A 26,153-nucleotide genomic window follows, 5' to 3' on the forward strand; every position below is an offset into this window, starting at 1 on the left:
GAGTTCATCAGTTCAGCAAGGTGGAGATGTTCATCTTATGCCCGCCCGAAGATAGTGAATCCTTCCATGATGAGCTTATTAAAATTGAAGAAGATCTGTTCACTTCACTGGGACTCCACTTTAAGTAGGAACTAAGTTCAAACCTAGTGCTTTGCTATTTTTGAGGTCTATCTCAATCTCTTCACTCAGGAATTATTATAACCTGTCTTTGTAGAACATTGGATATGGCCACAGCGGATCTGGGGGCTCCTGCTTACCGCAAGTTTGATATTGAAGCATGGATGCCTGGATTAGGACGGTTTGGGGAGGTAAAACATATAGTTTCTTTCTCCGATTTCCGTTTTCTCACTTAACTTTACCTCGATTCTTCTCGTAAACTTATCTGAATTTTTGTTTGATTACTTTTTCCTTTTTCAAACCGGGAAACTCTTATCGACATGTGTGTAGTAGTATATAAAGTATAAGCGATTCGTACGGGAGAAGGTTATGATAAAACCTTGACCAATGTGTATACCTTGCAGCTCGTAGGGTTTATTTGAGGCTTACCCGTTTTTCTATTTCTTTTTTTATTTTCGGGTTTAAATTAGCGAAACAACGAAAATGAATGCCGTTACATTTCACTTCTTTTTGTTATTTTTCGCTTCGAAGCAGATATCGAGCGCGTCAAACTGCACGGATTACCAAAGCAGGAGACTAGGAATCCGATACCGACCTTCAGAGACGCCGCAAGTAACGAGGAATAAGAAAGGGAAAGGGAATACTCCGGCGACAAAGTTTGTGCACACGCTGAACGCGACAGCGTGTGCGGTGCCGAGGATGATGGTGTGTTTGCTGGAGAACTACCAGCAAGAGGATGGTTCCGTCCTCATTCCCGAGCCTCTTAGGCCTTTCATGGGCGGTATTGAACTCATCAAACACAAGGCCAGGTAAGGAGGAAAAAAATGTTTGTTTGTTTGTTTGTTTGTTGGTTCTTGTTGTGTGATGTGAGGCGGTCTCAAGCATTACAGGGGGAGGGGGATGAGATTGGTTGTGTTCTTTTGATCAGTAATTTATTGTTTATTTAATAAAAACAGTTTAAAAACGAAACATTGCTTAAGCTCCTGAGGTTATGGAGTTTGATGGGATTGCCATTGGCACACGAACACAAACACGTGTGTATATATGTGTTTAGGATAATCTAACAAAACAATGAAATAACACCAAGCATATCCACTGAAAATCCATGAAAAAGCACACCAGCAATTCCAACTCCAATAACATGCCTTTTTATTACAGAACACAAACTCATAAATGTTATTATTTTAACACACACAAAGTTGTACAGAAACTGAATTTTTTTATAAAAAAAAAAAGATATTTATTATGTAATAGTGAGGAAGATATTTATTAAGGGCATTTGGGCTTTCCCTTGGAGTTCTTGAGGGACCTGTAGCAGGCGCATTCGTGCTTGTTGCCGTAAGTTCCGGAAGGGACGCAGCCTTTGCACTTGACGCAGCATATCCCGCAGTACTTCAAGCACCTTTCCTTCACCCCCGCCTTCGAGCATCTCACCCCGCACTTTTTCCCGCATCCTGCTTTTTTTTTTTGTTTGGTTCATTTTGTATACGTATTAAAATACATAACAGGTCATTCAGTATATATCATTTTGTACTCATTCCACCATCTGTAATAAAAACAAGTGATAACAACCTACAAAAACACTACATGAGATATCTGCAAACTTTTATGTAGGTTTATGGCATTTTTTTAGAAATTTCAAAATTTGTATATTTACACGACAATTTTTGACAGGTTATTTTTTAAAAGATGCGATTTATCTTATAGTTTATTAGAATGTTAGAACTATGTCATAATTTAGTGTACTAAAACTAGAAGAAGGAAAAAAGAGATGGAATCTCACCTAAACCGGCGGAGACCTCGACGACGGAAGAAGAGAGGAGAAGAGCGACCAAGAGAAGGAACAATACGAAGACGTTTAGTTTCATTGTCGGAAAAAAAAAAACAGAGAGTGAAGGGTTCGTGTTTTTGGTGGAATGTGCCGAATCTGAATGATGAGAAAGGGTTTTTGATTTCAAAAAAAAAAAGAAGCGAAGCTTTAATTTTGTGTAAGAAGAGGGCTTTTGATTTGAAGTGGTGAGCCACCAAAAGTTGTGTGGTATTTAAATTGAAGGGTTTTTTTTTTTGGTTATTGTTGTGTGAGACAACCACTCGACTGACTCACTATAAGCTTTCGTTTTAATTTTATATTTTTTAATTGCAATGGGTAGTGGTTGAAAGTAAAGTGAGATTCCTTTGTTCCATGCATTTTGAGCCTAGGACAGTTTTATGAAATTTAATATATATATATATATATATTGTGGAAAGATCTAGAATGTGGTGAAATAAAATTTGAACTTTCGTGTAATATATAGAGATGCAAATGAAATGATACAAGATCAACTAACAACTGGATTAAATGTTGAACAAAATAATTGTTGAATTTTTTTGGGGGAAAGTAATAATAGGATATTGATTTAATAAAAAAAAGATGTAAGTGGATTAAATTTGTCTCCGAAGTTTTTTTTTTGCTCAATTTGTCTTGTATTAGTGAGTTGAAATTGATTTTAATATAAAACAAAAGGAAAAACAATCAAATGTAAAATGCATTTTTAATTAGTTAAAACTTAAAACTAAGGAATGAGACAAATTGGTCGTATTCTTGATTTAATATTGGACCAATTCCATTTTGACAGTATTGATTTTGTATCCAAATCCATTCAACCATATGATAAAATATCTTTTGGCCATTAGATATATACACGGAAGAAGAATTATAACCACTGTAACAAATGAACAAACGAAATTGTATGATACATCATATCATGGGCCCTACTAAAGATATGTGATGATCTCCTCTTTATTTACTTACCCTTTTTACATTTATAAATTTCTATAGTATTATGATTTACCCAAGAAAAATATATTTTATGATGCTATGAAATCTGAGTTTATATATATATATATATAAACCCTTTCCCCTCTTTTGAAGCAAAGTTGCATGGTGAAAAAGTCTCCCGATGTCCTCAATTTTTATAAAAAAAATTAGGTCGTACCAATGATAGTATACGAATAAAACTATTAATTGGGTTTTATTAAATATAGAAGGACATAAGAATTGCTAATATGTAACTAAATTTAATTAATTTCAATTAATCATTAAACATGTTGTATGTATATATATATATATATATATATATATAAATGGAATTTGTTATTTCATTTGTGGAATCATCGAGAGGAGAAAAGGACAAAGATGGGTGATGGGTCCTTCATTCACAATTGGTGAGACCACGTACGCCCTCTTGTTGCTTCTCCTCACGTGAAATTTGTCGGTGTTATTTCTTTTTCTATTTCATTTTATTTTATTTTGGTAATCAATTGCTTATTATCGGATTTAATACCTAATTTTGTGCTAACTCTCTGCGTGCTCGTGATTTATATAATAATACAAATGTATGGTACGGCGAAAATGTAATTGAGAGCCATAGTTTTTAGTGCACCAACACCCACCCACCTACCCCTAGGGGGTAATTAAAATATGATTTTTGAATTCGGATTAATTCAAGGAACGGTCTAATTTGGATTTAAGTTTTATTAAAGACTTTTTAAATTTCCCTTGTGAATGGTGATAGTTTTTCTTTTGGGTTTTTTTTTTGTTTTTGGTTTTTGGTTTTCATAGTTTTTACATTTTTATAAAATATGAAAATAAAAAATATAGGTTTATGAATTTTATCTAATTTTTTTCAATGAAATGATTTACCGAATTTTTCGAAAAAACAAATATATAAAATCTTGGATGGATTTTTTTTTATACTAAACGAAGCTTGGATTTAAACACTTGTTTTTATACTAAATGAAAAGGACAATCACTCTTTACCTAAATATATCCTAGGTTGGTGAGTATTGTTATTATTTTCCATCAAAATCTTGATAGATTTGTCATGTCCATCTTTATAATCAATCATAAATAAATTTCAAACTACAAACCAATTTTTTCCAAATTTAAATTATGATTTGAAAAAAAAAAATTGAATATAATCGCTAAACTTTGAGAGTTACTAGAAACTCATTTATGAAAAAAATCTACAACTTGCTAAAATTTTGAGTTTCAATTGTATTTCAGGTTTATAAAAACAATATATATTCATTTTATTTTATTTTTTTGCTTGAATTCTATTTCATTTTGATTCCAATTCTATTTTCATTAAAAATTTCCATTTTCAAAAACAATTTTTTTTATTTAGGTGTTTCCGCTATTTAATATAGAATTTAAATATCCTATAAAAATATTTGAGTTTGTCAAAAAGAGTTCGAGGATGAGGCCCATAAATAAGGCCCATGGTTCTGATGGGCCGTGACATATCACATTGTTCATTTACAAGTTACAACCAAACCCATGAAGATTTTTTTTTTTAAAATATTTTTTTCAGACAAAAGTTTCTGAAAAAGTAATATGAAATATTAACAAAATATCACCCACCCTCGTACTAAATTATGAAATCGGATAACAAAAAACTCTAATTAATATCGTAAACAAAAGCAAAATTTATGATTATCATAGGTTGAAATTTTTGTTTTAAGAGGTTAATGATATTTTTAGGGATATGAGTGTGTGAGAAAATGAACACATGCATGATGCCTTAATACTAGAGTTTTAGAATTATCTAATTACGTCGAAGTTCAAATAAAAATCTTGATTATGATTTGTAAACCGAAATAATATACAAAAAAAAGTAGGTATGATTATAAAGCATTGACTTGTAATCCACGGATGAAATCATATATATGTATATATACACGAAGATTACATTTTTTTGTTATGAAGAAAACAACCGTGTGAATAATCACATCGCAGCATGAATAATGAAGAGCGTTAAAAGGGAAAAAAAAAACTTTATATAAAGGCCGTGATTGGAAAATTGTAACCAATTACATAATTACATATTATATCATATATATATATATATAGATATATGTATAATTACATATTATATATCAAATAATGTATATATATATGTATAATATATACATGGATGCTTTTTCAATTACATGTCAAAAGTGGTAGGCTGTAGAAGATGCATCATGAGACATACCAACCTCGCATGCTCGGCCTCTGTCATCATCGTTGATTATTACTTCCACCCCCCTCTCTATTTTTTTTTCTTTTTCATATATCAAATTTTTATTTTTATTTTAATTTTATTTTCATTCTTTTTCTTCCCATTTTTCGGACCGTTGCTTCCCGCCTCCCGATTTTTCCTTTTTCTTTTCACCTTTTTCACCGTTTTAAATTCCAAAAGTTACATATTATATATATCATATATATATATATATATATATATATATGCACCAACTGAACGACGGTTTAAGGTAGATATAGAGTATTATGAAAATATTGCAATAAAAATATAGAATATTAATTTAGTCTTTTAGAGATTTATTCATAATTAATATTAGATTCTGCTAATGTATATAAATAATTGAAATAATTTTTTTTTATAATCGGGTGATCCCAAACCCAAAGGCCCAGAATAATTGAAATAATTATGACTAAGTTGTTGAATTTTTCATATCAAAATAATTTGGAATATTTATGTTGTATTTTTCATATCAATAATATGTACAGTTGCAATTTGGCTAGGAAGCAAAGATTTGTAGAAATATAATTTATAAAATAAATTAATATAGGGAAATAGTTGATTGGTGATAATTAATTCTGGATATGAAAATAATCGTGACAACATGATATTTGATAAAATTAGTTTAGCGTGTAAACCAAATCCTAGAGACTACTTTAATTAGGGTATGATTTTTCACTAATCATCGTCATATATTTTTCGGAAATTTTGATATAAATAATATATTATATTAATCCGCAATTTAGAAGAATTTCGAGATGATTACGTTAATATCGTTACATAATACCACATTGTATTATGGAGTATCTCATATCCAAATATTAATTAAATAAAACGGTGTGTGTTAAGTATTATATAATCATTATATCTCAAATCTATTTGTAATGAAATCATTCCAAACTGCCATTTCTATTTAAAATCAATTCAATTATCATCATATATATATGTATGGATTCCATGGATCATAAATTAAGATTTGGTATTTTTGGTTTAAATTTTGATCATGTTATTGGTTCAATTGTTTAATGATGGAAAATTATTGGTGTAATATCTAACAACCTCCCAATAAATTAGTTTATAATGTATTCTTTTAGTTCATTATGAAAATATGAACCAATAAAGATACAAAATTTTTAAAAAAACAAAGAGATATTTAAAAAAACCATTTTAATAAAAGAAGTGACAAAAAAAAATGATAATAACGTATCAAATCAATTGGATGGTTGGATTGTAGATTATCCCCCACTTGGAGTGTCATTAGAGACTTACCAATAAAATATTGGACAGTAAATTTATTTGGTTTAGGGTAATTAAAAATGAGTTTAATTACAGTTGTTCGTAATATTTTTTTTTGATAATCCGACACCGAATCTTTGACTCAACTACACCTCTCAGATGATCGAAAAAATCTAGGTGAATACTCCTCCTACGTTTGGATTTGAATCCGGTTAATAGTATATTTTGCATTTTCTCTTACCACTTGAATTTTTTCGTAATCCAAAAATTCACCAAACATTTGGTCTAACTACATTTCAAAGAAAACCAGAGAAATTTAGATGAATGTCTCTTTTCGCATTTGTATTTAAACTCGAGATAAAAACATGTTTTGTATGTTTTTTTTACCATATCCAAATTTGGATTGTCCTTAATAAATTAAGGATTATATTATATAGTGTTATGAAAATATTTAACTAAACTATGCTAGAAGCATGCCATCTTCTTCTTCATTGTTGAATATGTGAAGGCGAATATCTCATGTGTAATTATGAAACTTTAATTCCTTTTGAGCAATGCAATGATTTCTCCTTTCCGCATTTGTTATCTTGTTAGCAAACCACACACACACAAATAGAAAATTGGAAAACAATATATATATATATATATATATATATATAAAATAACAAAATGAAAAAAAAAGGAAATGAAAAAAAAAATAACAAAGCGTCTCAACGAATCAAAATGGAGATTTATATGAAAAACACTTCGCTTCGACGCAAATGCTCTCTTTCCCGTTAGCTTTGTGTTTCTCTCTCTCCTGAAGCTTTTCGCACCAAACCTTCCCCTCTCTCTCTCTCTCTCTCTCTCTCTCTCTCTCTCTCTGACACACGCACTCACTATGGATGATAAGAAGCGAGGATTGTTCTCCAAGGGAGATTCTCGGCGATCAAGATCCAAAAGCCCGGCGAGAACCGTGTCTCCGAGCATTCTCCGGCGTCGGAGGGGCCGCCACTTGTCGCACGTGCCGGAGATGTTGCCGCCGGTTAGGGAGGGGCCTGATCCAGACGGCGGAGAATACGCTGGAGGCAGCGGAGATCACTCGAGGTTCGAGAGTCGGTGGTATAATTGGATGAAGTGTCAGTTGCCGGTGGCTCCGCCGTCGGTCTTGTCGTCTTCCGGTGGCTTCCGACGGACGGATCTGAGGCTTCTTCTCGGCGTGCTTGGTGCACCGCTGGGTCCTGTGCACGTTAGCTCGCTGGATTGTTTCCCACACCTCAGCATCAAGAATACTCCCATGGTGAGAGCCTATTCTCTGTTGTCTGCACGCATGGTGTTCGATTGTAGTCCCATGACTCCCATGAGAACGTGATTTTTGCGAATTAGGAAGAAGTAGATAAAATTGGTGACAATATTACTTTAATTCAATTTCTCTGTGAGAATTTCGCTCTTTCTGTTCCATGATCTTGGTTGAATATTTTGTGAAAATTATTTTGCAGACTAATCATGGAGAAGGATTACCATTACTATCTCTATTGATTTTCAGCATACTTATCTGTGGATGGAGAGATTCACGTGAATTTCGTTCCATTAAGTTTGATTGTAGCAAAGGAAGAAAAAACAGTGTTTCATTCTTGTTCTCCTGCAAATAACTCTTCTTTAGCTCAACTGGGATTATCACGCATTTCTCATTCTCCTAACCTTATCTCTCTGAGGTCATTCTGTAGACTGAAAACAGCAGATGGATGATGTATCCTATTACTCTGCAAAGAGGGTAATATGATTTATATCTGACTTCCCTTTAATTCTGAAGATATCAAAAAAGGTCATGAGCTTGGCTTTTTTGGTTTTAAATACAGCATGAGGCTTGAGGTGATAGGAGAAGAAGATTAACCTGAGTCCCATCAATTTGGGGGATAGTTCTCAATTCTCATTTTTCACTGTTTCGATTTTTCAAATTTCAGGAAACCTCCTCTGCCCAGTACATACTTCAGCAGTACGCAGCTGCATCAGGTGGCCAGAAGCTCCATACCTCTGTCCACAATGCATACGTGACGGGAAGAGTCAGGATGATGGCTTCGGAGTTCGAGACAGCCTCAAAGGTCTCAAAGGGCAAGAACACGTCCAAGGCCGTCGAGTCAGGAAGCTTTGTGTTGTGGCAGATGAATTCTGACATGTGGTACATGGAGCTTGTGCTTGGTGGGAGCAAGGTTCTTGCAGGTTGTGATGGAAAGCTCGTGTGGAGGCACACGCCATGGCTTGGACCTCACGCTGCAAAAGGTCCTGTTAGACCATTACGACGTGCTCTTCAGGTGAGTTCATCGGTCCTTTGGTTGGTTCCCGATATTACTTCCTTTCCATGAGGTTACTTAGTTCTAAGGGGAAGATCAACGAAAACGTAACTCAAGAAGAAGGCTCGTTATGGCCTTTTAGAAATCAAAATATTCCATCACCAGTTCATTATATTCTAAAATCTTAACCAGCCAAGGAGAAAACATTTCAAATGGATAAGCTGAAAAATGCAGTTCACCAGCAGAATTTCGGCCTTCGAAACTACGATATCTATTAGAATTGATTTGGTTAAGCATATAAACTTGGTAACTCTGTTATGAACAAAGATAGGAATTCCAGAGAAATTGGCCAAACCCGTGATAGAAACATGTACATATTGCTAGAGATATCGAGATCCCAGAATTGAGGATTTGATAATGGAGTTCCTCCTCTCCCCATAGAACAAAGATTAAATTGTTTTCTGTTACCTCTTTCAGGGCCTTGACCCGAGAACCACGGCGAATATGTTTGCAAACGCGAGGTGCATCGGTGAGAAAAAGATCGATGGAGAAGACTGTTTCATTCTCAAGCTATGCGCAGACCCGGCGACACTAAAAGCCAGAAGCGAAGGTGCATCAGAGACGATAAGGCACACATTGTTTGGTTACTTCAGCCAGAAAACCGGCCTTCTCGTTCACTTAGAGGATTCCCATCTGACCCGAATCGAAAACAACGGCGGAGAAGCCGTACACTGGGAAACGACTATCAATTCATACCTCGAAGACTACAGATCCGTGGAAGGAATCATGGTAGCTCACTCGGGCCGGTCCATGGCGACGCTTTTGAGGTTTGGCGATATGTCTACGGGACATAATACCCGAACCACGATGCAAGAAGCGTGGGTTATCGACGAAATCGCGTTTAATGTTCCGGGATTATCGATGGATTGCTTCATCCCTCCTGCGGAATTAAGGTTCAATTCCGGCGGAGAAGATTTATCGCAAGGACCGAAGATAAAGACAATGCAGGGTTCATCGGCAAACCGGCATAAAGCGGTTGCTTCTGAGACAAGGCATCAATAGCAAAGAAAACGTGGAACGCAAGAAATCTCTGTGTATACTCATCAAGGAACAGGTAGGGAATTTCTTTGAAGTTGTAAATATTCCGACAGATGTTTTATATACTTCAGATCTGTCATTCTACTTTTACAACAACAAAAAAAATATGTTAGAGAACTATTGAAAAGTAAATGAATTTCAATTTTATGTCCGTTAACGGTTGAGATATTTTCTAATGGATCGACGGTCAAGATTGATTTTGTCTATCGACGGTTGTGATCCTATCTTACAGATCAAAGGTCTAGATTTGTTCTGATAAATCGACGGTTGAGATCGTTTGTTACAGATGAACGACGGTGATCATATCCTAAGAATCGACGATTCAGGATTGCATGTGTAAATCAATGTTTGTGATTCTAGCAGGTTGACGGTCAAGATTTGCTGTAGTAAATTGATGATCGCAGTCGCTTGTTACAGATGAACGGTCCCGATCACATCTAAAGAATCGACGTTTTAGGTTCTAAATGAATGATCGACGGTTGAGATCGTTTCTAAGAGTTGATGGTCGAGATTTGTACGGTTGAGATCTTTTCTAGTGGATCAACAGTCATAATTGTATCTGTCTATCGTCGGTTATGATCATTCCTTACGGATCAACGGTCATAATTTTCTCTGAGTGATCAGCGATTGCAATTGCTTGTTGCAAATGAACGATGGTGATCGATCGTATCAAGTTAATCAACGGTTCAGATTAAAAATACGATATTCTTCAAAATAATCTTTTAGGGTTCCCAATATAATTAAATACACCACATTGTTTGATTTCGTTATGGTAAACACCTAACAGTTTTTTTTTTTTTTTTAAATTTCAGATCATCTATGATACCTATCTCAATTCGATTACTACGAATTCAGACTTACGAAAAAGGTGTACATGAAAAATAGAGATCAGATTATAGCAATTGAGTCTACAAACCGAGACTCGGGTTACTTTGGATTTCAATTTGATTTCGGTTTAGTTGAATTCGGTTCATAACCAAATGAAAGAGTGCAGTACTAGTCATGCAAATTGGACCCATCACCTGAAAAACCCTGTGGGAGCGTCCTCTCTCATCACACATCCATGGCCATGGAAACCATCCACTTAAAACCTCACATTGCCATCTCCATACAAGCTTGTGTATTTGCGTGTGTGTATACATATATATATATATACCATCCTTAGGCTTTTTCACATTCTAAACTACAATTGCAACTCACTTTGTAGATGAATACAAAAGTCATGGAAAGAAAACTCTTGAGGTATGTTCTTCTTGTCCTGAGCATATGCCTCTTTGGCCAAATGATTGTAGAAGCTGCAAGAGAAGGAGTTGGATCCATGAGAGACTCAGGATCCCGCAAGAGCAGTGAGATGAGTAAGAGTAATAATCAACACCTAACCGGATACGGAGGCGATATCACAACCGGAGGAGGCTACGGTGGTGGAGTCGGGCCGAGTTTCGGTGGCGCATTCGGCGGTCATGGCAGTATCGGCGGCGGGGTTGTGGTTGGTGGAGGGTTCGTTCCTGTGGGAGGGTATGGCTCGGGCGGAGGAAGTGGGCCCGGATACGGAGTTGGAGGAGGAGGCGTAGGAGGAGGCGGCTGCATTGGCCCTTGCGACGGTGGAGGGTATGGACACGGCGGCTCAAACCTCCCGTCCGAGACCGGCAAGAAGAACTAGGACCGACATCAAATCATCATACGACCGGAGATGGGAAAAATGAGCTAGTAATTCCTTCAAAATAATCAAATAAAAAAAACATGGTGTAGATTTTGGAACTAATGAGTATGTAACATTGTTATGGTTAACATAACAAAAATGTTATGGCTTTTCACAAGATATCGTCATCCATCTGAGGCCGCGGGATCGAATCAACCTCTCTGTAGTGGCAAATGTTCGAGCTTGCCTTACCTCAGGCTAAGACCGAGTCGGGTCAGGCCAACCCGTACATTTTGACACCCTTACAAAGACAATCAACGTTCAAAGTCATTACTTATTTTCCGCTACTATCCGCTGCAAGAATAGTTGTTCCACTACAAAACAAAATAAGGACATTTCCAACGTGTATATATATATATATATATATATATATATGTTGGAAATGACACGAAATATGTTGGGTTCTATCTGTTGAATAGTGATACTCAGTTAAAATATCTATTGATGAATAGATAACCATTGCAAAATCCGTAGCATAAAATATCAATAGACAACCGTTGAAATATTGAAACGTACATATCATTGGAACGTTGTTAAAAATTTCGATTGAATTTAGCAACGATTATGTCTTTTTAAGAAGTCTATTCGAAATATCAATTGAAAAAGTTCAATGAGTCTTTTCAACATAATAAAACTTGGTAATTATTAGTGGAGAATCGTTAGAAATTAGATGAAATTCTTCAACCGAAATTTCCAACTGAATTATGTTAGAATATGTTTTAATCAATTTAAAATCATATATTTATTTTATTTTAAAACATTTAATTTATATATTTTTATAATAATATATAAAATATAATGATAAAAATTTTAAAAAACACTATACAAAAAATTCAAATAGTTTTACATATTAATATTCAAAAAAAATTTAAAAAAATATCCGAAATATGAACAACTACTCCAAACTATGTATTTCTTCATCATCTACATTCATCGTCCCACAATTTCAGGTCCGAGATGTCCCTGTATCTTGTGATGCAAGAGGTGAGGCGGGGATCGGTCGGCCCCTTCGTAGCAGCTCCACGATCCGCTCGAGATGGGATATCTTTCCTTGTTGTTCCTCCAACGATTTCTCATGCATCTCTATCTTCGCTTGTTGTTCCTCCACCAGTTTCTTATGCATCTCCACTCTGCGTTCCAGGCTGTCGATCCGCCGCTCGAGGCTCTTGTCGGAATGCACATGTGGAGAAACAATTGCACCGAAACCCTCAGGTAGATTCCGTCCATTGTTCCGTGAAATCGGCTACGAAAATATGTATATAAGAAAATATTAATTATGTAATAGTGTATATATAAATCATATGTATATTTATAATGCATTGAAAACCGTAGAATATCTTACAGAATATATGTCAAATATTGTAATCTAATTTTATCTATATTATTATATTATCAATTATTAATTAAAGATTACTAAAATTGGTTATAAATTTATAATAATATTTCAAAATTTTAGTTTAATAATTTTAAAATGTATATTTTTACAAACTATATAAAACTAAATTTATAAATAGTTTAAAAACAAAATTCAAACTATATTATTTGTTATAAAAGATTTTTAAAAATAAATAATATTTATCTATCATCATAATTTTATTTTTATTTATATTATTATAAATTTAGATTATATTTATATATAATAAATATATACTAACCACTACAAAAAAAAATGGTCATTTCCAACGGGTAAATCCGTTGGAAATGGCCAAATTTCCGTTGGAAATTAACGTTTCCACCGGATTTCCAACGGATTTATCCGTTGGAATTTCGTCGTTAGAAATCGGTGTCCGTTGGAAAACCGTTGGAATTTTCAACGGAATTTCAACGAATTTTTCCGTTAGAATTTTCCAACGGATTTCCAACCGCAATTTCGGTTGAAAAAATCCAACCGCAATCTGTTGGAATTTTCCAACGGAATTTCCAACCGATATCCGTTGGAATTTTCCAATGAAATTTCAACCACATTCCGTTGGAATTTTCCAACGAAAAATTCGAAACATATTCCCGACCCGACCCCGACCCCGATCCGACCTGACCCGACATGGTTAATATATATATATATGCACGTATTCGTATACATATATGTGTATATACACACACATCATATTTGTATATATAAAAATATATAAACACAAAATATATCTATATTTATACATATATAGATGTATAAATATATAAAATATTTGTTTATACGTATATATACACCTCCTTAATATACATATATATACGCATATATGTATATATATATTCGAATTCATATAAATATATATATTTTTGTTATGTATATGTATATGGTTAATATATATATATATGCTTATTCGTATACATATATGTGTATATATACACATCATATTTGTATAAAAATATATAAACACAAAATATACCTATATTTATACATATATATATGTATAAATATATAAAATATTTGTTTATACGTATATATATATCTCGTTAATATACACTACAAAAAACAGTCTTTTAGCAACGAAAATTTTTCGTTGCTAAAATTAATATAAAAATTAAAAAAAAACAATTTAGAATTTCGTTGCTAATTTGCAATGAAATAATTTTGCAACGTATATATACATATATATATTCGAATTCATATATATATAATATTTGTTTATATATATACCTCCTTAATATACATATATATATTTATATGTATGTATATATATATATATTTAAATATACGAGTCTTTTATATATTTATACGTATATATATGTATAAATACATGTATATTTTGTGTATATATATTTTATATATACATAACAAATATATATTATACATATATATATATATATAAATATATATATATATATATATATATTTCAATTGATTTTTCAATTAAAATCCAAATTTCCAACCGATGTCCGTTGGAATTTTTTTTTTAAATTTTCAAAAAAATTTCCAACCGGCATCCGTTGGAATTCGGTTGAAAATTTTTTTAAAAAAATTTCCAAAAAAAATTCCAACCGGCATCCGTTGGAATTTTTTAAAAAAATTTCCAAAAAAATTTCCAACCGGCATCCGTTGGAATTCCGTTGGAATTGTTTTCTAACAAACATCCGTTGGAACTCCGTTAAAAATTTGCAACCGATTTTTCCAACGTTAATCCATTGAAAATTTCCAACGGATATCCGTTGGAAATACCGTTGGAAATTTCCAACCTAATTTTTCAATTGAATACGTTGAAAATTCCGTTAAAAATTTCCAACGGGCGTTTCCAACGAGTATCCGTTGGAAATTTTCAACGAAATTTTAACGGAGATCGTCGTTGAAACGCCGTTGAAAACCGTTGAAAATCCGTTGGAAATTTTCCAACGGACAAATCCGTTGGAAAATCCGTTGGAATTTGAGGATTTTTTTGTAGTGAACTAAACTATATAATCTATGTTTATATAGTGTGTATATATATTGATATAAAAATGATTAGGCCCCTCACATACCTGAGGCGTGCGCCTTCGCCTCGGGTTTTTGGATCTTTTGCGCTTCGGGACGCCTCGCGCATTTTTCAACCAAGAGGGTTCCTCTACTTCCTAAACCAAATGCAAATACCAATATGATCATTCAGTGTTCCTCTACTTCCTAAACCAAATGCAAATACCAATATGATCATTCAGTGTTCCTCTACTTCCTAAACCAAATGCAGATACCAATGATTCATTCAGTGTTCATCACTCAGGATTATGACAAAAACCGCGTACCCTGAGATTGACACCACTGACTGCAGCGACACCATTAAGCTGTCCAATACTTTGATTCGTAGATGGTCCGGTTACTTTCTGCTTCTTTCTGTAAGTCGGTCCATAAAATTTCAGTTATAAATCTAAATAGCAAACCGGAAAGAAAAGGTCTGAGCAAGCTGTCACTATAGTTCTCCATTTCACAATCCGAATGGTTCTATTACCTTGGTGGTTTCTTCTGACAAACAACGCGATTTTTCGGAGCTCTCTTAACGGTAACTCCTGCTGGAGAGGTCACAGGTCGGGCATGAGAATTTGGCTGACACATAAAGGATCAACATTTCGTTAGACATCGTGCTTTATCTACATAGGTGCAAATCTGATACTATTTGCACAAACTGAGATCAGGCCGACAGGTAAGCTCAAACCTCGTTGCAGACATTGCATTAGCAATCATGCAACATAATATCTTGAAAACAATACAAATTAGTAGTACCTGTTGCAGTTTCCTATATGCCAGCCTCATAATTTGATCATCTACAATATCTCTCATATGTCGTCCGAATACATCCTTTGAAATTTCGTTTCTCTGTCACCATGTATCAGAAGAAAATTGTTGTAAGAGGTCTAACAATTTTTTTTATAGTGAACATGATGCTGAAATTTCACAAAAGTGTTGTTGACCAACCTGGAGCTTAGCACTCAGGATATGGAGCTGCATTGCCCTATCTTTATCCAATAGGGCCTGTAGGGTCTGCAGAAATACAGAAAATGACACTTTCCTAGGATCACGGTTTCTAGGGTCAACAGGTTGTTTCATTGCACGGGCCTGTTGACTACTCATCTTCTGCAATTTCATGGATTCACTCTCTTGATTATGAGATCTCTTTGGTTTAGTAGAAAGAGGATTCTTCTCAGAAACCTGCAACCCAGGTGTTTGGGAAACCTGAAGAGGCCTCTCCCACAGTTGACCTGATTCACGATGATCCTGAGGCTGGTTGTGTTGTAAATGAGAATTTTTCGCACATTTTACGCCATTTTGGCGTTCATTCTCTAAGGCTGATCCTTGTTGCTCCTTCATCTGAGCACTTTCTAGGCTGGGCTGTCTATGGAGGTTGGTATTAGCATCCCCATTCACATTCTCCCAAGTTAGAAAAGCCTGGCTGGAAGAATGGTTGCTTCCTTGAAACACAATAGCCCAGGCTATTAATTGATGTAATTCAGAATCTCATGTAAAAAATGGAAAAACCCAGATGAAGAAACACAAAAAAAAAAAAAAACGAAATTAACTAGTGTTTCACTGTTACAGATGATTTTATATGGTCCAGGCTATTAATTGATGTAGTTTCCACATATTCGTTTACGCAACGCATCACAAAGGAACTTCCAGACTAACACCACGGATATATAAAAAATGGTCACTTAAGCACCTGAGGCATAGAAATAAAACGAATCAGCAGTGATGTATGAACACAAAAATATAGCAAATTAGGTTTATTCCACATAAGTCCACTAAAAGCACAGTACTCAGTATCATTAAGGCATCAGCAGGATCATCAACCTAATACATGTCCTGACAATCAAGAAAACACAGGAAGTCATCTAAACTAGTTGTTAACTTCGCATCAGCCATGATGCTGGCTCAACGAGCCAACATCGAGCATATTCCATAACACACGTAGTGGCGTTCTTTGCACATCTACGCCCTAAAAATATCCCTGATTCAGGTCCCTTCTTCAGCTTTAAAGCTGAGTCTTTCACACATCTTAGTCGATTCTTGAGTTCCCCACCTGCCTTACCTTAAGTTAGCCCAGAAACCAGTTTCTGTAATTATTCACGAGCCAAGAAACCCGACCCTTCTAAGAATTTGCATACCCAAAAAAAGTACCAAACTATAGATTTCCTACAGTAGGTATGAACTATGGTTCAACTTCGCCACTTATTGACTTATTCATCTACAAAAGGTAAGCGTCTAAAAGCTTGATACTATGAACAAGTCTTTTGGATCATAAACATAATCAGCTAAAGTTCTTATAGATTCCCTGCAGTCTACATGAAAGATGCCCTACTACTAAGGCACAAACCTGTCTTTACGACCATACTCATGCATCTAAACCAATCCAAATATCTAAGAATTTGACAGTATTCTTAATTAACCATCCAAAAATCCTCATTGTTTTTCAGAAATGAGCATGCATTATTAGGTTTCAACTTCAGCTTTCAACCCTTCCAATGAAGCCATCAGAAAGCTGGGTATGAGCCTCACAATGCGGAAATAATCCCGTATAGAGAATCTAAGCAACCTTAGTCGTCGCCCGGGAAGTCACAGATTCTAAAGCAAATATCGATGATATGCCAGATATCGACCTCCTGTTTGTATCGATATCGACCACCCCATAGGTCGATATCGGTCAACATCCCAGATCGATATTCATATCTCACATATGGACCGATATACCAAAGATTGATCACACAAAGATTAGTCGAAAATGACAGAAAGAGGTATGGTGTTGAAACCGAAATCACGAAATGGCGACACGAATCGATCCCCAAAACCCATACCGGTGTTTGTGCCAGAAAACTGCGAAGTCGACATAGAACCTTCGATGTCTCGATTCAACGCAGCTTGGAACGCGTTGACATCAGCTCCCCGAGTGCGTTAGATTCATCATGACCGTAGAATTCGCCGGAATAAAAAATCGAGAAGCTGAAGCAACACACTGAGGTGAAGAGAAGTTAGAAGGAAAATGTTTGAAATCGAAAAACAGTATCTCTCCTTCCAGCAGGGAAGAGGCCAATATGAAGAGGAACATTACTCGGTAAGCCCATGTCGTTTCTCACATTTTAGATAGCACAGCGTGTCGTTTTCTTGTTCCCTCTGAACACAAACGGTGTCGTCTTTGGTCCGGACGGAAATGTTTTACTGTATACTAAGAAACTGCCTGGCGTTTTTGTTTTTGAGAACAACACTTCTTGTCTTCTAAAGCCAAACATTGTCGTTTTGGTTCGGCCCGAAATATCACTGCGCTAATGCCATATAAGGCGAAAATTCAGAGGAGATTTATATATGTGTGTATGTATATACACAAACTTATACAACTTATCTTCAGAAAATGATTTAATTTTTGCAGAACAATTTTTTTTATTTGGAGAAATTGTATATTATTACAGAACTTGTAAAAAAAAAATCCTACATAAATATGAACATATCCGACTGTTTTCATCTGTACTTTGGGAATCTTATATTTTCCTAAGCATTAAAATTCGATGTTTTACAAATTAGACAAAAGAGAAATATTTAACATAAGGTTTTATTTTGTTATTTATCATATGGGAAAACAAAGATTTCATGTTTGAGACCAATAGAAAATAGCCACGTGGAATAAGCAAAATCGACCGACACGTCGCTGAGGCATCGCAATCAGCAAGCACTCGAGACGTCGTACACGTGTCGAATATCTAGGCGTTGATAACGTCAATCATTAATTATTAAAATAATCTCCGAAAGGTCAGGGAAAATAAAATAAAAAATAAATTGGTACCTGCATAAATATAAATGAAATAAAATAAGAACACTAGAGAGCTGCTGCTGTTAGTTGGTCACCTCTAATCGTTCAAACTTGCTCGAATATTATAATCATTATACACAAATAATATTATAATTACCACTTACTAACAATATCGATTTATTATTGTTCGAGATCTTTGGATTAATCATATCAGATTCGCATATAAATACGAAAATATCGGAGAAAATCTAGTTTCGGTAGTTGGGCTTCACAATTCACATTATACCTCTCTCTCTCTCTCTCTCTGTGACTGGAGAAGGACGGAGAGAGAAGTTCCATGGCGAGTCTACGGCGGCGACAGTGGTGGACCGCGGTGGCATTTCCGACGAGACGAATCTGGAACCGTATCGGCGTACGCCTCGGATTCCGCCGCACCGGTAAGTCCCTCCGCCGTCCGATTTTTCACTCCTCCGTCGGAGACTGCTGGTGAAACTTTCGCCGATGTTATCCGCCGTTCTCGTTTTCTTGTCTTGCTCTCTGTCTTCCGTCGATCGGAGGTTTGGGTGTTGTCGACGATCGGAGGCTCTGTTTCATCGCTTGAATTTGACAGATGAACTTTTTTTCTGTGTCATTTTGTATGATTGGATAACGACTGTAAATCTGCGGTAGGTTTGAGGATTCGTATCTATCATCGGAATTAGGTTAATCCATGGGAATTTTGTTGGTTTGGAGCTTCATGGTTTCTGAAAATGTCGGCGGAAGAAACTCTGCTTTCTTCGATTAACGAATGGGACAGTACTAATTGGAATAGAATGTTCTGCAGATGTGAACTTTACTCTGTTTAATCCGGGAGCGAGACTCTTAATATGAGGATTAGGAGATTCTTAAGCACAATTCAAATTCAGCTTAATCATCCATCTATTTTTAGAGGTTGAATTGGAATTAAGGGAGATTTTACGTCTATTAAAAAACTGCGGGGGCTCTTGATAGAAAACAGATTCCATGTCATACCATTGAGCTTGTTATTGCCATGTTGTTCGTCATCTGGTCGCTGCACTATCATTCATCGATTCCTAGAGAATTTTCCCCTTTGATCCGTCCAGTCCATTAATTGTCACGGTTTCTATGAACAGGACTCCTCAAGTTGCAGCACGACGTGAGATCATGTGAGTATGAAGATATACATATATAATCCCGTATAGAGAATCTAAGCAACCTTAGTCGTCGCCCGGGAAGTCACAGATTCTAAAGCAAATATCGATGATATGCCAGATATCGACCTCCTGTTTGTATCGATATCGACCACCCCATAGGTCGATATCGGTCAACATCCCAGATCGATATTCATATCTCACATATGGACCGATATACCAAAGATTGATCACACAAAGATTAGTCGAAAATGACAGAAAGAGGTATGGTGTTGAAACCGAAATCACGAAATGGCGACACGAATCGATCCCCAAAACCCATACCGGTGTTTGTGCCAGAAAACTGCGAAGTCGACATAGAACCTTCGATGTCTCGATTCAACGCAGCTTGGAACGCGTTGACATCAGCTCCCCGAGTGCGTTAGATTCATCATGACCGTAGAATTCGCCGGAATAAAAAATCGAGAAGCTGAAGCAACACACTGAGGTGAAGAGAAGTTAGAAGGAAAATGTTTGAAATCGAAAAACAGTATCTCTCCTTCCAGCAGGGAAGAGGCCAATATGAAGAGGAACATTACTCGGTAAGCCCATGTCGTTTCTCACATTTTAGATAGCACAGCGTGTCGTTTTCTTGTTCCCTCTGAACACAAACGGTGTCGTCTTTGGTCCGGACGGAAATGTTTTACTGTATACTAAGAAACTGCCTGGCGTTTTTGTTTTTGAGAACAACACTTCTTGTCTTCTAAAGCCAAACATTGTCGTTTTGGTTCGGCCCGAAATATCACTGCGCTAATGCCATATAAGGCGAAAATTCAGAGGAGATTTATATATGTGTGTATGTATATACACAAACTTATACAACTTATCTTCAGAAAATGATTTAATTTTTGCAGAACAATTTTTTTTATTTGGAGAAATTGTATATTATTACAGAACTTGTAAAAAAAAAATCCTACATAAATATGAACATATCCGACTGTTTTCATCTGTACTTTGGGAATCTTATATTTTCCTAAGCATTAAAATTCGATGTTTTACAAATTAGACAAAAGAGAAATATTTAACATAAGGTTTTATTTTGTTATTTATCATATGGGAAAACAAAGATTTCATGTTTGAGACCAATAGAAAATAGCCACGTGGAATAAGCAAAATCGACCGACACGTCGCTGAGGCATCGCAATCAGCAAGCACTCGAGACGTCGTACACGTGTCGAATATCTAGGCGTTGATAACGTCAATCATTAATTATTAAAATAATCTCCGAAAGGTCAGGGAAAATAAAATAAAAAATAAATTGGTACCTGCATAAATATAAATGAAATAAAATAAGAACACTAGAGAGCTGCTGCTGTTAGTTGGTCACCTCTAATCGTTCAAACTTGCTCGAATATTATAATCATTATACACAAATAATATTATAATTACCACTTACTAACAATATCGATTTATTATTGTTCGAGATCTTTGGATTAATCATATCAGATTCGCATATAAATACGAAAATATCGGAGAAAATCTAGTTTCGGTAGTTGGGCTTCACAATTCACATTATACCTCTCTCTCTCTCTCTCTCTGTGACTGGAGAAGGACGGAGAGAGAAGTTCCATGGCGAGTCTACGGCGGCGACAGTGGTGGACCGCGGTGGCATTTCCGACGAGACGAATCTGGAACCGTATCGGCGTACGCCTCGGATTCCGCCGCACCGGTAAGTCCCTCCGCCGTCCGATTTTTCACTCCTCCGTCGGAGACTGCTGGTGAAACTTTCGCCGATGTTATCCGCCGTTCTCGTTTTCTTGTCTTGCTCTCTGTCTTCCGTCGATCGGAGGTTTGGGTGTTGTCGACGATCGGAGGCTCTGTTTCATCGCTTGAATTTGACAGATGAACTTTTTTTCTGTGTCATTTTGTATGATTGGATAACGACTGTAAATCTGCGGTAGGTTTGAGGATTCGTATCTATCATCGGAATTAGGTTAATCCATGGGAATTTTGTTGGTTTGGAGCTTCATGGTTTCTGAAAATGTCGGCGGAAGAAACTCTGCTTTCTTCGATTAACGAATGGGACAGTACTAATTGGAATAGAATGTTCTGCAGATGTGAACTTTACTCTGTTTAATCCGGGAGCGAGACTCTTAATATGAGGATTAGGAGATTCTTAAGCACAATTCAAATTCAGCTTAATCATCCATCTATTTTTAGAGGTTGAATTGGAATTAAGGGAGATTTTACGTCTATTAAAAAACTGCGGGGGCTCTTGATAGAAAACAGATTCCATGTCATACCATTGAGCTTGTTATTGCCATGTTGTTCGTCATCTGGTCGCTGCACTATCATTCATCGATTCCTAGAGAATTTTCCCCTTTGATCCGTCCAGTCCATTAATTGTCACGGTTTCTATGAACAGGACTCCTCAAGTTGCAGCACGACGTGAGATCATGTGAGTATGAAGATATACATATAATGTGGGGTTTGCTGCACAAGAACGAAGATCTTGGCCCATCCCAGAAGAGAACATGCTGGAAGTGGAAGAATCTCCTCGGATCTTATCTTTGCCAAAGATTCTGACAAACGCCCAGAATCAGAATCCAAACCCGAAACATTTGAGTTCATGACGAATCTTCCAGCTCCTCCGTCGGTGGTGGGTGCCGTACGGGGTAGCCTCGCAGTTCTGTCTTAAAATTATGCCCCTTTGTAAATACCACCCAAGTTCGAAAGCATGTCGGAGTAGTGGTAGGTCTCAACTTCGTGCTTGGATTGTGGATGTGCGTGTGTATATATACACACATATATAATAAAACAATGTATCATTTCTCTTCAACGACCACTCGAACATGGGATATGAGATAAATGTATCTCTCTCTTCTCAACCAACTACACTATTCGGCTTATTATTCCTTTTCCTTCAGATCAGGCTATCATCTGTAGGCTGATCTTCACAATCAGGTTTTCTATCATTCTAATGTTAGAGAGAAGATAATATCTCAGACAATTTTTAATCATGGTATTGTTAAAAGCTATATATGTGTAAATATCGAAATTACTGTATGGGATCTATATGTTATACATTAATTTAGTTTGTGTTGTCTGTGACGAGATGTTTTCATTAACAAGTTAACTGTAATTCTAACGAATCGTTGTATTATTACACAAGTGGTTCCAAAAGAGGGTCATTCTATTGGTTCTCTCTTGAAGGGCTCATGCCTCTCGAAGGGCTTACTCCTCTAGGTGTGCTCGCTCCTCTCAGAAGAGAAGCTGCGGGTGTTGCCAACTTGCTAGGTGAAGCAGGTCGAAGCTGATCACGCATTGGCAATAACTGCCCTCTCGTGTTGACTACTGCTTTTGGAGATGATACAGGACTATCCACAGAGAACTTTCTCGGCACAGCAATGAGCTTCGTGGATGCCATTGGCTTCAGTCCATTAGTTTTAGACATTGGTGAGCCAGGCTCTTGCTGCTGCCGGGGACAACTATTTGTCAATTGCAAAAATCTAGCTGGAACCACAACCCCACGAGCAGACAGCCTTTGCTCTCTTCCAATCCTCTCTTGCCCTCCAGAAACAGTGCTACCGGAAGACACGCTCTCTGTATCAGATACGATGGAATCATACCCAACCGCCGAAGAATCTGCCCTATCCTTATCAGCACTTGTTGAATCTGAAGCGACGCTTCCATGCGAAACCAGTCTATTATCAATCATGGAGCTCTGCAGTGCTCTAACTGCGCCATTGCCTGGTCCGCTCAATTTCTTTCTCTCATCAGTGAAGTCCACGCTTCTACTCAGAGAACTAGGCTGCCGAGACCTCGGCCACTGCTCAGCGGGCCTCGACTTCTCGCGCTGAACCGCTCCGCTCCCAGCTCCCAGGTGTCGCCACCGTGGTCGTCTTCCTCCTCTCCGGCGTTCCTCTCCGTCCGGTAGTCGGAGATGGTGTCAGCTTCGATCTGTTCGTCTGCTGCCTCGAGAACGAATCCCCCTGAAGTGAAGCTGACAAGCTTCTCCCAGAAGTCAACAACATTCTCTGCGCCGTCGAGACCTCTCCTTTACCTCTTGGATCTGACGAATCCGACCTAGGTGTCACCGGCTCTCTCCGTCCCACAGATTGCGACCGCTTTGCAGCAGATGGAGTTGACGGCCGATTTGTTCTGGAAACCATCGGTGACGGACTTCTCTTCGCCGCCGAAACCGCAGAGGACGATGACGATGTCGAAGAGGAAGATGATCTAAAGGAGGACGAAGACGAAAACGAGGAAAGAGAAGAGCAGGAAGAAGAAGTAGATGTACTGAGGTACCGTGAGGCCACATCTCGAATTTTCGGCCGGCGGTTAGCGGCGGCGGCGGAAGAACTGTTCAATTCCGGCGGCAACGACGGCGCCGGCGGCCTCGTAGCCTTCGTCTGAGCAGCTTTAACGTTGAACGAAGTTGAAACCGCAGCAACCATTTCTCACATTCGATGATCTGAATTCACATTGCCGCCACGTTGAAACCCCTATAAATCCGATCCGAAGTCGATGACCAGATCCAAATCTAGGGAGTGTGACCGGGGAAAACTTCTCCACGGCGTCGGGAAGATATTCCGTCGAAGCTAGGGTTTCTCCCGCTTCGATTGCGTTGTCCAAGCGAAGAAAGGAGACCGTCGAGCAAAATCGCCGGCGAGAGATGGAAGAGAGTGGAGGAGGTGGGGGAGAGAATTAAGCCAAAGATTACGACTAGGAGAGCATAACTGTCGTCTCTCTCTGGTCCTTTCCTTTGCAAAACTTCGACTAATTTATTATTCTATATTAATTACGGTTTAATTATATAAATTAATTAATTAAGTTAAAAATTCTATATTTTGTCGACGAGAAATTATTATTCAAGTTAAATAAATATGAAAGTAATTTAACCATTATTTAATTAAGTTAAAAAAATTCTATATTTCTTAAGACGGACGCTGTAATCTTCTATAGTTTTTGTAATTTACATTTATTTTGTATTTTGTTCATTATTTGTTGTATTGAATCTAATTCGATTTGGATTTTTTTTCCTTTTAAATAATGTTGAATTATATATTTTTTATTTGAATAATCTATAATAATGTGGTAACCCAACATGTGCATAATGTACGTTTATTTTGGTTTAGAGTTGGTAAAATTTGGATAACTTGTCATAGTCAACCTTGTCATTGTACATTTATGTGTTTTGATGGCATTTTTTTTTTCTTATGAAGTGTCAAAATCAATGAGTAGATTTTTTTTATGAAGTGTTGTAATTTCTAAATCCTAAAAATAAAAAAACGCCAAACAATAATATATAATTTCTTTATCTAAAGTATTGGTTATATATTTTTAGGGTAAATTCCATTAAAATTTTTGAACTTAGAAAAACCAATTTTATTTTTTTTTGTTGCAAGGGCATTTTAATTCCTAAAATAATTCATAGATCAACATTGTTAAAGTTTTTTTTATCCCAATTAATAAATTTGGAGATTATAATGATATATTTTGCAAATTTGATAATAAATTTATCAAACGAAATATTTAGTAATTAGCTTTTCACCGTTTTACAAGTTAAAGATTTTCAATGGAATTTAAATCGAACTCCAAAGAGAAATGAAATATAAGAAAGGAAACGGTTTTTTAAAAAGGTAGATATTTTTAGTAAAACCTGAATCTAAAGTACCTAATGCACGAGTTTCTTAAAATTCAAAACTTTCCAAGTTTAAAAAATAAGAGAATCCAAACAAAAGATGACACCTAATAATAATAAACCACATTGGGAACATGGACATAGTTGCCATTTTTGTTATCGGGAAGAAACAAATCTAATTTTAGTAGCGTCGGCATAGTATCCGAAAAAACCGAACCGATTCGTTATCCGATCCGTATCCGAACTGAAAATTCGATTATCCAGAATATACTGATCGGATACGGATATTTATTTTGAAATATTTGTCGGATACAGATCGAATACGGATATCAAATTCGAATTATCCGACATATCTGATCCGATCCGTACTAATTAATAATATTATTAAATATAAGAATAATTTAGTACAGAGATTTAAAATATTTTATATTTATAAATTTTGTAGGTATATTTAAAAAATATTTTATATAATTGAGATTTAGAATGTTTAATTTTTTGAATATTAAGATTTATTATGTTTAATTTTGTGAATTTTAAACTTCAAATACATTTGTATATGATAGATTATAATTATATTTATATTTAAATTGATTTTAAATATTTGAATTATAAATTTTAAAATTTGAATATAAATGAATTATATAATTTATTTATATTTAAAATTGTTCTTTAATTTAAATTTAAATTTTTATAATTTTTATGT

The 26,153-nt window shown here is 35.9% G+C and overlaps 6 protein-coding genes and 1 long non-coding RNA gene across 11 annotated transcripts in view; 4 read left to right on the forward strand and 3 right to left on the reverse strand.

Moving 5' to 3' along the window:
• Positions 1 to 1,119, forward strand: part of LOC104814183 (serine--tRNA ligase, chloroplastic/mitochondrial) — a 3,819-nt gene extending 2,700 nt beyond the window's left edge. The window contains exons 8-10 of the mRNA XM_010542088.1: positions 4 to 124; positions 215 to 308; positions 652 to 1,119. Of these exons, the coding sequence (XP_010540390.1) occupies positions 4 to 124; positions 215 to 308; positions 652 to 930 (494 nt within the window). The 3' untranslated portion in view covers positions 931 to 1,119. The remainder of the gene's footprint in view (positions 1 to 3; positions 125 to 214; positions 309 to 651) is intronic.
• A 106-nt stretch (positions 1,120 to 1,225) lies between these two features.
• On the reverse strand, positions 1,226 to 2,175 carry LOC104814184 (peamaclein-like). Of its 2 annotated transcripts, none has more exons than XM_019202656.1 (2): positions 1,901 to 2,147; positions 1,226 to 1,571 (listed from the first exon to the last, which is right to left on the reverse strand). In XM_019202656.1, exons 1-2 carry the CDS (start codon positions 1,983 to 1,985, stop codon positions 1,387 to 1,389), a joined length of 270 nt encoding a protein of 89 aa, XP_019058201.1. In that variant the 5' UTR covers positions 1,986 to 2,147; the 3' UTR covers positions 1,226 to 1,386. The 2 variants fall into 2 exon arrangements, with proteins under 2 accessions (XP_019058201.1, XP_019058200.1); XM_019202655.1 differs by having other exon boundaries at positions 1,346 to 1,574; positions 1,901 to 2,175.
• A 5,008-nt stretch (positions 2,176 to 7,183) lies between these two features.
• LOC104814185 lies at positions 7,184 to 9,963 on the forward strand. The gene is made up of 3 exons (XM_010542089.1): positions 7,184 to 7,692; positions 8,357 to 8,704; positions 9,161 to 9,963. The coding sequence occupies exons 1-3, from the start codon at positions 7,294 to 7,296 to the stop codon at positions 9,743 to 9,745; spliced, it is 1,332 nt and encodes a 443-aa protein (XP_010540391.1). The 5' UTR covers positions 7,184 to 7,293; the 3' UTR covers positions 9,746 to 9,963.
• Positions 9,964 to 11,003: 1,040 nt separating this feature from the next.
• LOC104814681 (glycine-rich cell wall structural protein-like) lies at positions 11,004 to 11,441 on the forward strand. The gene has a single exon (XM_010542855.1). The coding sequence runs from the start codon at positions 11,004 to 11,006 to the stop codon at positions 11,439 to 11,441; it is 438 nt and encodes a 145-aa protein (XP_010541157.1).
• Positions 11,442 to 12,304: 863 nt separating this feature from the next.
• LOC104814186 (transcription initiation factor TFIID subunit 4b) lies at positions 12,305 to 20,343 on the reverse strand. Of its 4 annotated transcripts, none has more exons than XM_010542091.1 (7): positions 20,152 to 20,343; positions 15,856 to 16,370; positions 15,664 to 15,756; positions 15,392 to 15,486; positions 15,189 to 15,276; positions 14,931 to 15,020; positions 12,305 to 12,723 (listed from the first exon to the last, which is right to left on the reverse strand). In XM_010542091.1, the coding sequence occupies exons 1-7, from the start codon at positions 20,183 to 20,185 to the stop codon at positions 12,427 to 12,429; spliced, it is 1,212 nt and encodes a 403-aa protein (XP_010540393.1). In that variant the 5' UTR covers positions 20,186 to 20,343; the 3' UTR covers positions 12,305 to 12,426. The 4 variants fall into 4 exon arrangements, with proteins under 4 accessions (XP_010540393.1, XP_010540395.1, XP_010540394.1 ...); XM_010542093.1 differs by lacking the exon at positions 20,152 to 20,343 and adding an exon at positions 17,730 to 17,921 and having other exon boundaries at positions 15,856 to 16,345; XM_010542092.1 differs by lacking the exon at positions 20,152 to 20,343 and adding an exon at positions 17,730 to 17,921 and having other exon boundaries at positions 15,856 to 16,349.
• A 973-nt stretch (positions 20,344 to 21,316) lies between these two features.
• Positions 21,317 to 22,698, forward strand: LOC104814187. The gene is made up of 2 exons (XR_771864.2): positions 21,317 to 21,535; positions 22,232 to 22,698. It is a non-coding gene; the product is annotated as an uncharacterized LOC104814187 (long non-coding RNA).
• Positions 22,699 to 22,999: 301 nt separating this feature from the next.
• On the reverse strand, positions 23,000 to 24,547 carry LOC104814682 (QWRF motif-containing protein 2). Its single transcript, XM_010542856.2, is given in 2 exon segments — positions 23,000 to 23,677; positions 23,679 to 24,547. Coding segments are annotated over 2 exon segments (1,263 nt in total). The 5' UTR covers positions 24,264 to 24,547.
• Between the last annotated feature and the right edge of the window lie 1,606 nt (positions 24,548 to 26,153).

This window comes from Tarenaya hassleriana, unplaced genomic scaffold (genome assembly GCF_000463585.1).
Source record: "Tarenaya hassleriana unplaced genomic scaffold, ASM46358v1 Cleome21, whole genome shotgun sequence".
Lineage (NCBI taxonomy): Eukaryota > Viridiplantae > Streptophyta > Magnoliopsida > Brassicales > Cleomaceae > Tarenaya > Tarenaya hassleriana.

Coding starts and splice junctions, on each gene's coding strand:
- LOC104814184 (XM_019202655.1), bottom strand. CDS start 1,985: ATGAAACTAAACGTCTTCGTATTGTTCCTTCTCTTGGTCGCTCTTCTC. Junction 1,575..1,900: donor CGAGGTCTCCGCCGGTTTAG/GTGAGATTCCAT, acceptor AAAAAAAAAAAG/CAGGATGCGGGAAAAAGTGC.
- LOC104814185 (XM_010542089.1), top strand. CDS start 7,294: ATGGATGATAAGAAGCGAGGATTGTTCTCCAAGGGAGATTCTCGGCGA. Junction 7,693..8,356: donor GCATCAAGAATACTCCCATG/GTGAGAGCCTAT, acceptor TTCAAATTTCAG/GAAACCTCCTCTGCCCAGTA. Junction 8,705..9,160: donor CATTACGACGTGCTCTTCAG/GTGAGTTCATCG, acceptor TACCTCTTTCAG/GGCCTTGACCCGAGAACCAC.
- LOC104814681 (XM_010542855.1), top strand. CDS start 11,004: ATGGAAAGAAAACTCTTGAGGTATGTTCTTCTTGTCCTGAGCATATGC.
- LOC104814186 (XM_010542091.1), bottom strand. CDS start 20,185: ATGTCGACTTCGCAGTTTTCTGGCACAAACACCG. Junction 15,277..15,391: donor TGTCAGAAGAAACCACCAAG/GTAATAGAACCA, acceptor ACCGACTTACAG/AAAGAAGCAGAAAGTAACCG. Junction 12,724..14,930: donor GGCGAAGGCGCACGCCTCAG/GTATGTGAGGGG, acceptor ATATTTTCGTAG/CCGATTTCACGGAACAATGG.